This window comes from Siphateles boraxobius, unplaced genomic scaffold, assembly GCF_051911475.1.
Source record: "Siphateles boraxobius isolate OS27281-9 unplaced genomic scaffold, OSU_SipBor_1 33, whole genome shotgun sequence".
In the NCBI taxonomy this organism is placed as follows: Eukaryota; Metazoa; Chordata; class Actinopteri; order Cypriniformes; family Leuciscidae; genus Siphateles; species Siphateles boraxobius.
The window spans coordinates 3,460,928-3,471,180 of NW_027508953.1; the positions used below are offsets into that span (position 1 = coordinate 3,460,928).

At 44.4% G+C, this 10,253-nt stretch overlaps 1 protein-coding gene across 5 annotated transcripts; it reads right to left on the reverse strand.

Moving 5' to 3' along the window:
* Window positions 1-531: 531 nt before the first annotated feature.
* LOC143701615 (CMP-N-acetylneuraminate-beta-galactosamide-alpha-2,3-sialyltransferase 1-like) lies at window positions 532-10,241 on the reverse strand. Of its 5 annotated transcripts, none has more exons than XM_077195047.1 (7): window positions 9,995-10,241; window positions 8,923-9,229; window positions 2,775-2,968; window positions 2,450-2,629; window positions 2,329-2,374; window positions 2,109-2,228; window positions 532-1,022 (listed from the first exon to the last, which is right to left on the reverse strand). In XM_077195047.1, exons 2-7 carry the CDS (start codon window positions 9,190-9,192, stop codon window positions 858-860), a joined length of 975 nt encoding a protein of 324 aa, XP_077051162.1. In that variant the 5' UTR covers window positions 9,193-9,229; window positions 9,995-10,241; the 3' UTR covers window positions 532-857. The 5 variants fall into 5 exon arrangements, with proteins under 5 accessions (XP_077051162.1, XP_077051161.1, XP_077051165.1 ...); XM_077195046.1 differs by having other exon boundaries at window positions 9,892-10,241; XM_077195050.1 differs by having other exon boundaries at window positions 8,923-9,111; window positions 9,892-10,061.
* Between the last annotated feature and the right edge of the window lie 12 nt (window positions 10,242-10,253).

Consider the following 10,253-nt stretch of genomic DNA (forward strand, 5'->3'; position numbering starts at 1 on the left):
TGACATATTGTTTTATGTCTTTTAGTTTTCTTTTAAATTATATTATTCAGCACAATGGTCAACCACTGTTGTTTTTATTGTGCTTTATAATACATTGATTGATTGATCTCAAACAGGCCTTTTGTTTGTGTAACTGCGGTTCCATGAGTTTATGCTGTGTCAAGTTTCCGCTCAAGCCAAGTTTGTTCAGGTCATTGTTTTTTTCTGTTTCTGTTGTATTCATTCACATTTAGCCTGCTTTAATAAAAAACTGCAATTGGGCTCTACACAACTCATCCTCGGTAGACTCAGTTACACTAACGGAAATCATTTTAAAGCATTATCTATTGTGAAGGGTTATTTGTAGCGCTGTGCTGGAATTTATTCTCAAGGAAGTACCGTGTTTATTAATGGGTAAAGCTACAGTAACCTTGAGATCCTTTACATAAGTTATATCTCTTAAGCCTAGTATAGGGAATGTTTTATGAGCAGTAGGAAAACCGGATTCATCCGCCCTTATGGAAACAAACAAAACAATGTTCTTCCGCAAAATGCATGCATGCAAAGGCTCAACCTTTTAATTTTATTTATTTATTTTTATAATACAAAATAGTGATCTATATTAACTTTAACATTCCAGATGTCTTATATATTAGTACATTAACAACATATATGTTTAAAATGTGTACAGTAAAGCATTATAAATAGAAAAAAAAGAGTAGGACATTCTATATCTCTCAAAACATTTGCATTGTAAGCCAACATTTGTATTAAAGACACTGACATTTATTTATTAATTTTAACATTCATTTTTGTAGCAATCTCAGAACTTAATCCATCCTGAAATCCTTCATTAAATGTAAGAACAGTTTTCTTTATCAATACCCTTTATATATTGAAATCTTGTTTCTGTGCTGAAGTTGATGCATTGTTTTGTTTTCAATGTCTCCTTTATGAGGGCCGCCTTTATAGTGAGTGTGAGATTTGTCAAAGTAATGATGCCAGGTTCCATTACTTGTAGCTCCAAACCCAAAGACATTCACCTGTGTAAAAGACAGAGCTATCAGGAGTTTTGCCATTTCGGGGGTTATCTAGCTGCAATGTGGCACTGGGTTTTAAGCTATTCATCTCATGTAGGTGTGCATGTTTTTTCAAAAGTACTACCAATTTATTTAGGAGTAAAACTTGTGAATAAGAAAAACAATACTGAATGCACTCTCAAGAAATGTATGTAGAAGTTTACCGTTATGAAATGATATCTAAATAGCTTTTAACACAGTTTAATGCAAATAAGTGCACGCTTTGTAATATGAAGGTTGGGATAAAAAGCATATATGCGAATACAAAATGTTAATAACATTAATGTTATTTAAAAAGGAAATGATCATTAAAGTTAAGGATTGTCTATTTACACCAAGTGCAAATAGACCAACTTTTTGGCAGAGGCTATTTACACTAACTCTGCCACCATTATCTGATTGAGCCAGACAGAATTACCAAAGAAATCCAGCAGATAACAGAATCAGTGGAGAGGAGAGTAAGATGGGTACAGGCATTATAGGGTCATCGTGTTTTTGCCAAGCAAGGCATGTTCCTGGATTAACATATTTTGTTGAAATTGGAACAATATTCTTGTCCGAAAGTACTAACCCTATCCGTACCCGTAAATCTATGACCTTCCCATAACTTATCCCTCAAATCAGAGGGAAATGACAGGTGAATAACACTGATGTAGAAGCACCTTTTATTATAAATAGAGATTAAGAAAATATTTGAACAGTGGAAATAAAGTGCCTAGCAGGTATTTAATAATGGAAATTGAGTGAAGGGGAGGTAATGTCAAGTACAAGTAATGTCCCAATAATGCAATAAATATAATCATAATATGTTATTATTGCATACTGTTTTATTTCAAATGCAACGCTACTTGCACTTAGTGCAAAAACAAATAAATACTTTTTTAGAAAAAATATATGTGTATTGCTATTTTCACTTAGTTTTGGAGGGATTCAATTTAAATTAAGATTATATTTGCACATGCAAATTATTTTTTTTCTATTTACAGAAACTGTTGATATCATCAGCAATCTTAAACTGAAGCCTCATGTGAAAAATGCAAACAGTTTTACCTGATCACAGACATGCAGGGCAAATACTATTGTAATGAAGCCAGTAGAAGGATATTTGCCATTTTTCTGCAGCCATTTCTCATAGGCGTATTTTATAAAGGCAGGGTGGAGGATCATCACCTGGACAGAAACCAAAACATTTATGAAATCTTCATACCTGCTTATTATAGGGCTTAAAAATGAGTTTAATTTACATTGATTTAATGACATGGGCACTTACCTTGTTCATGTTTGCTTTAATTGAAGATTTGACTCGTGTGTATGTGCTGATAAACAAAAATACATAGATAATCATTTATTTGCTTTCATGATTTTTTAAATGTTTTATTAAACATACTCACCGTGTGATGTGTCTAGTGGTGAAGGTGCTTATGAGCCACTGCATGTCACGAATCTTAAAGGGAAAAAGCACCAGATGGGTGTTGTCATCCAAGTCCACAGCGCTCTCGGGATACAGAATCCGGTGAGTGGTCTTAGACCCCACGTCCTTCTCATAACCTTTTGTCGGGCCTTTATTTATCCTGAGAGAAAAACAGGCAACAGGTATTGAGAGGCTACCAAAAGAAGATTATTGCTGAAGATATACCACGAACAGGGTTGAGAACCACTGCTGTATAGAGAACATTCATCAGATTTATTCTGTGTAATAATCTGTTCTTCTAATACCTTATGACTAAGTCATGGCTGTCTATCAGTTGACCATAGTTGGATTTCAGGAGGTTCCCAGAGTTTCCCACCACAGCACAGGTTCTGCAGCGATCTGGACCAGCGTCTGAGTAATGTTCTTCATTGGGGAAGAGAGAAAACAGCTGGTCCACCACCTCTGTGTAGTTGACTCTGAGCTTTGATGGTTGTAGACCCTATAGAAATAAAAAAGACACAATTAGCATCAAGACAACAATTTTTTTCAACCAAGATCATCAAGATAAGTAGGCTATATGCTATTTTATTTTCACAATAGGGTGTTCCTCAACTGCCTGCCTGACTGTTGTTTCTAGATTTCTGCATATACATCCTGATAACAACATACATTAGAAAGTTAAGCTTACTAAAACTATAGTTATTCCTGATGTATGTTGTTATCAGGATGTATATACAGAAGCCTTAAAGATAAGCAGTAATTATTCTGGCACAGAATATGTCAAGATGAAAAGAACGTCCTCGGGTTATGACTGTAACCCTTGTTCCCTGAGAAAGGGAACGAGGACTGCGTCGAATGACACTTTAGGGGAACACCCCTCAGCGTAGCGCCTCTGAAGTATGAATGAAACTAAGCCAATCTCTGATCGGTGTTGCGTCATGACGTAATGTGTGACGGCATACAAGCGGAAGCTATAAAGGACGCCGGGACACATGAGATGTCAGCTTCTGTGATGAAGCAAGCGCTCCAAGGCAGGGGAAGGCATGGCGAAGGTACGCAGTCCTCGTTCCCTTTCTCAGGGAACAAGGGTTACAGTCGTAACCCGAGGACGTTCCCTTTCGAGGGAACTCAGACTGTGTCGAATGACACTTTGGGGGAACGAGTACCCACTATGCCACAGCGCGCACTGCCTGTCCTAGTGTGAAGCTGCTCACAGGCACACTTAGGACGAGAGCACGAGAGTGCCAGGCGTAGACGGGATGTCCAGACTGTAAAACCTTATAAAGGTGTGGGGGGTGGCCCATCCTGCTGCATCGTAGACCTCTTGGATTGGGGCCCCCGAGAGGAGGGCTCTAGAGGACACAATGCCTCTGGTTGAATCTGGTTGAGCCCTCACGGCCAAAGGTGAAGGCAGATTGTGCACCTGGTAGGCCAAGGAAATACCATGGACAATCCAGTTGCTGAGGGTCTGTTTGGAGGCGGGAAGACCCTTCTTGGGCAACCCAAAACACACCAGCAACTGGTCTGACTTCCGCAATGAAGAGGACCTCTGAATGTAAATTTTTAGAGCTCTGACAGGGCAGAGTAGATGAAGTCTCTTCTCATCCACCGTCACGTGAGGTGGAGGATGAAAAGCCTGCAGAACCGTAGGCCGTGCCGCATTAGATGGCACCTTAGGCAAATAGCCCGGCCTAGGATGTAGGATGGCTTTAATGTCGCCTGGAGCAAACTCCAGGCACCCGTTAGATATAGAGAGCGCCTGGAGATCTCCTACCCTCCTCAGAGAAGTAATGGCCAACAGAAAAAACACCTTAAGGGAAAGGTTCCTGGCCTCAGCCGACTCCAGTGGTTCGAAGGGGGCCTCAGCCAGCCCTTGGAGAACCACTGCCAGGTCCCATGTGGGAACCCTGGTAGGAGCCGCAGGTCTCATCCTCCAAGCCCCACGGAGGAAACTTACGACCAACTGCTGTCTCCCCAGAGGCCCATCACCCAGAGGAGCGTGGAAAGCCGCAATGGCAGCCACGTACACCTTGAGTGTGGACGGGGTAAGACCAGCTGAAAAGCGATCTTGGAGGAACTCCAGAACTGAAGCCACTGGGCAGTTAACTGGATCCACCTCACGCTCTCTACACCAATTGGTAAAGACATTCCACTTTAAGCTGTACAGTTTCCTCGTGGAGGGAGCTCTAGAGCTGAGTAGGGTCTCCACTACTCCAGCTGATAGGCCGGCCTCTAGGTACTGTGCCCCCTCAGGGGCCAGACCCACAACTTCCATAGCTCGGGCCGAGGGTGAAATATTGAGCCCTCTGCCTGTGTCAGCAGGTCCCTCCTGAGGGGAATCTCCCACGGAGGGCCGTCTAGGAGCGATACAATGTCTGAGAACCATACTCGGGCAGGCCACAATGGGGCTACCAGCAGTAGACTGATCCCGTTGTGACGGACCCTCTCTAGAACTCCAGGTAGCAGAGCGATCGGGGGAAATGCATACAGACGCAGCCTCGGCCACGTCTGCACCATGGCATCCAACCCCAGTGGGGCTGGATGAGTGAGGGAAAACCACAGTGGACAGTGGGTCGTCTCTCGAGATGCGAATAGGTCCACTTCCACTGGGCCAAACCTCTGAGATATTGACTCCACCACCTCGGGGTGGAGTCTCCATTCCCCGGGCCTCAGCCCCTGTCTCGACAGGATGTCTGCTCCCTGATTTTGACTACCTGGGATGTAGGTTGCTCTTAGAGATAACAGTTTCCCCTGGGACCACAGGAGGATCTGATGCGCCAGTCTGCATAGAGGGCGAGACCTCAGCCCCCCCTGATGGTTTAAATAGGCCACTACCGACATATTGTCTGACCTCACAAGGACATGATGACCTTTGAGGTCTGGCAGGAAGCTCCTCAGAGCTCGGAACACCGCCAACATCTCCAGGCAGTTTATGTGCCAGGAGGAATGATGGTCCTGCCATAGGCCTGTCGTAAAGCGGCCGTCCATGGCCGCGCCCCAGCTCGTGAGGGAGGCGTCTGTCGAAACTGTTTTTCGGCGACATGACGCTCCCAATACTGGACCTTGGGACAGAAACCAAGCTTTTTTCCACATAGATAGGGAACGAAGGCATCTGCGCGTAACCCTGATCATGCGGAACGGGTTCCCCCTCGGGGAGAACCCCTTGGTTTTCAACCACCACTGGAGGGCCCTCATGTGCAGCAGGCCAAATGGAATAATTTTGGACGCTGCTGCCATGAGCCCCAACACTCTTTTAAAATGTTTCACAGTAATCGCTTGGCCTAGCTCTATCCTGGACACTGTGGCCAGAATGGACTCGATTCGTGCAGGAGACAATCGTGCCCGCATCGTGACCGAGTCCCAGACCACTCCCAGAAACGTGCTTCTCTGGGCTGGTGTCAACACGCTCTTTTTCGTGTTGAGTCTCAACCCCAGGCTTTGAATGTGGGCGAGGACGACATCTCGATGCCGAAACGCCAGCTCTTGTGACTGGGCCAGAATCAGCCAGTCGTAGATATAATTGAGTACCCTGATGCTCAGGGGTGCTAGAGCTGCATCCATACATTTGGTAAATGTGCGTGGGGAGAGAGCTAGGCCGAACGGAAGAACCCGATATTGGTACGCTTCGCCCCCGAAAGCGAACCTCAGGAACTTCCTGTGAGATGGAAGGATGGATATGTGGAAGTATGCGTCCTTTAGATCTATCGTGACAAACCAATCCTCGGATTGAATTTGACTCACGATGATGGGAAAAGTGAGCATCTTGAACCTGAATCGCCTCAGAGAACGATTCAAGTGTCTGAGATCTATAATCGGACGCAACCCCCATCCTTTTGAGAACTATAAAGTAGCGGCTGTAAAACCCGGACTCCCTGTCCGGTGGAGGAATACGTTCTATAGCCTCCTTTACCAGCAGGGAGTTTACTTCCTGTTCCAATACCCGACACTGCACTGGGTCGACTACTGGATCGATTTCCTGCGGGCTCCGCTGAGGAGGCGACCTCGATCTCTCCGCCACGGGTGGGGCTGCCCGCAGAGGACCTCTTGGATGAAGCTTTTTTAGCCTGCAGGACGGCCCTCAGGTTGCCCCTGCTGCTGCTGAGGCTTCGCCTGAGAGCGTCGTCAATGCCCCCAGGCTCCTTGAGGAGGCGCTCTAGACGCAACACTCTCCTTTTGCGCCTGTCTGTAGGCGGAGGAGCTGGAGGCTGGCTGCGGCTGCCCACTGGGGGCAGGCTTCTTCGGTTTTGAGCGGCGAGGGAGGTATTGTCTGAAGGCTGCAGGCTGCTTTTTCGCCTCCTGAAACCTGTCGACGACGGTGTTGACGGCGTCGCCGAACAGGCCAGAAGGCGAAATCGGGGCATCAAGGAGGAAAGCCCTGTCTTTCTCCTTGATGCCCGATAAGTTCAACCAAAAATGTCTCTGCGAGACCACCATTGCCGCCATGGAACGGCCGATAGCGCGGGGCGTTTCTTTGGTGACTCGCAGAGACAGATCTGCAGCCTTCTCAACTCCGCGATATCATCGGGAGTTGGACCCTCGCCCTCATCAATATCCCTTAGAAGGTCGGCCTGGTACGCTTGGAGAACTGCCATGGTATGCAAACTCGCACCAGCCCGACCCGCAGCCATATAAGCCCTGCCCACTAAGGAAGATGTATCTCTGCAGGGCTTAGTGGGCAGCACCGGGGTTTTTAGGGACGATGCCGACTCAGGAGATAAATAAGTGGCCAAAGGTTGTTTCACCGAAGGCATCATCCCATAGCCGTTCTCTCGCGCCCCCATGATGTTACTATAATTTAATATTGGAGGGTTGGACACGCGAGAAGAGTTTGGTCTGTTCCACGATTTACACAACTCGTTGTGTAAATCAGGGAAGAACGGCAAACCCTGGTGACGAGGCTGTTCTCTGTGCTGCAGGAAGCGCTTGTCCAACTTGCTTTTCACTGGCGCTTCCTGCCTTTCATGTGGCCAACTAAGATTTAATTTGGCCACTGCACGAGAAACAACCTCCACCAGCTCCTCATATGCGGGGACATGGGGTGGCGAGTCATCCCCAAAAGCTCCGCCTTCGATGCTGAGCAGACAGCTCGAACATCAGGTTCTCCACTCGCTCGGAAGAACCTCGGAACTGGCAGAGGAATCCTGAGAATGTGCCTCGGCAGTCTCAGGATCCCCTGGCAGATCCATCTGCGAGCCCCATGAAGATCGTCCCACGGGGCTCGCGAGCCTGGCCATCCTCATTAAAAATGGCCAGGCGGGAACGCAGCACACAGATCGATAAAGCTTCACAATCCTCGCAAGCAGCCCCCTCGAGAGCTGCCTGCGTGTGCTGCATTCCCAAACAATGCACGCACAAACGATGTGTGTCCCCACCCGTAATATAGCGAGGGCAGGGATGCACACAACGTCTGAAACTCGCACTCGCCATGATAGATAATATATATATGTGCTTGTGTAACTGACAGACAACACCAATTAAGACATACAACAACAGAGAGTGCATGCTGAAGAACAGAAAGCTGTCATCTCATGTGTGCCGCCGTCCTTTATAGATTCCGCTTATATGCCGTCACACATTACGTCATGACGCAACACCAATCAGATATTGGCTTAGTTTCATTCATACTTCAGAGGCGCTACGCTGAGGGGCGTTCCCCCAAAGTGTCATTCGACGCAGTCCGAGTTCCCTCGAAAGGGAACTACTCATAAATTGAAAACTGCCATGGTAAAATTTTCAGTTGGTTGAACTTAGAAACCTGCTGCCATAAAAAAACAGTTGTAAACTCAATTGGAAGATAATCTTTGTTTCATCTCATAAATAGTTAAAAGAATTGATTACTTGGTTTAATTTTTGAAAACGTATAAACTTGAGTTCAAAATCTAAAACTTGTCATGATAATTGTAGTGAAAGAGAAGAAATAAATAATGCAATGGGGCTATCATGTTTTACAGGATAAAAATTCATGAGGAAATCTGTAGAGATCACAAAATTGCAAATAGCCTAAAAACGTTTAATTGCGCATTGAAACACACACACACACACATAGGCGCCGATACCGTGGGTGCTCCGGGGCTCGAGCACCCACGGAAAATATCGAGCACCCACGTGTGCCAGACTACAAGTAGGCTACATTCATTTAAAATTAAACATTGCAGTTGGTGCTATGTGAAGCGTCTGTCACACTGTGATTGGTTATGTCGCTGTCACGGGTTCTGTCGGGTTCTGAAATGCAAACATTTTTTGACTTTTTTTTCTTTCTTTTTTTTTAAAGTGCGTGCGCCCATGAGCACCCACGGAGGAAAACATAAATTTGCGCCTATGCACACACACACACACACACACACACACACACACACACACACACACACACACACAGGTTTTGTGAATATTTATTTATTTCATTTGGCGTACAGCGAATCATAGGACCCCACCTTTAATATTTTAAAGTCTTACCCTCCACCATTTGTTCGTGTCTCCAAGTAACACGCTGTTTTTTCTGTTGAGGAGAGCTGGTATGGTGGGATTGTACCGATAAATGAACCAGTCATCGTCCAGAAATCCCATGACGCAGGTTTTACAGGAGCATGAAGATTGGAATATTAAATCATCAAATGAGTCTGTGGTATCGTCCATCGGGGCGTTCTGAGTGTACAGAAGAAAGATTGCCATGAAGCTTAAAGGCAGGGTGATGTAGCTACGTGCCAGTCTGTTTAAGGCTTTCATCTTTTGACGGCGTAATGTTCCGAATGAAGATTGGTTACTAAAAAGACAGAAAAATGATGCATGATTTACATTATAGTGCCATAGCTGTAGGTTCAAACCACCGCACTGTAATAATGTAGGCTACTCATCACCAACGAATGTATAACTTGTGTAGCCTACATATGTAATTTCTGTCCTTTCTGCATGAATTGTCATTTTAAACTCGACTTTCGATTAATTCAAATCATATAGTGCAATAAAAGGGCAGTGTAACGACACCACTTTCGCTGTATATATATTTTTTTAAATAATCATTAATTTAAAAAATACCCAACATCCTTTTGGAAAAATAATTGAACCTACATTGTTCTGACGTGAATAGCCGAATTAAAAAAATGTTACTTCATTATTTTATAGCCGAAGTAGACTAATTTATATATAAATTATAATTAATTTAACCGTTTCAGATAGGCTATCACTTATTTCATTTAGGTTAAATATTGAAAACATAAAACAATACTGAAATAATAATAAAAAAATAATAAAAACATTCAAACTGTGTTTCAGCAATAGAAGGGTCCACTCAGTCCACTATCACAACGTTTTATAAACGTCACATTTCAAAGGCAACAACATTAAGTTGATTACACTGATCAAATTTAAGTACACGGAGTACATAATACAATTAAATGTCCGCTGTATATAAAAGGTGAAACTTACCTAATTGATAAGGTCAGGCTGAAGTATTTATTGAGGTCTGTATAGATATATTATGGCCAGGAAATATATTCAATACTCAGCAATATGTTTTATTTCTTGTCACCTGAATCATTAGAGCATCTGAGGGCTGGAAGCTTCATGTCTCTCCAAAACCAAAGCCAATTTGATGTTTGTCCCTCAACTTGTGGAACTGGTTTTACCTGCTCACACCCCGGAGTATGCTTTCCAAATGACATTATCAAGAGATCTCAGAAATAAAAATCCAATGCATACTTCTGGGTTTTGGTATAAAGAAATGCAAGTATGCAGCCCAAATGGATGGTGAAACTGTTCTGAAGAGAATTGCGTGGGCTTTAAAAATT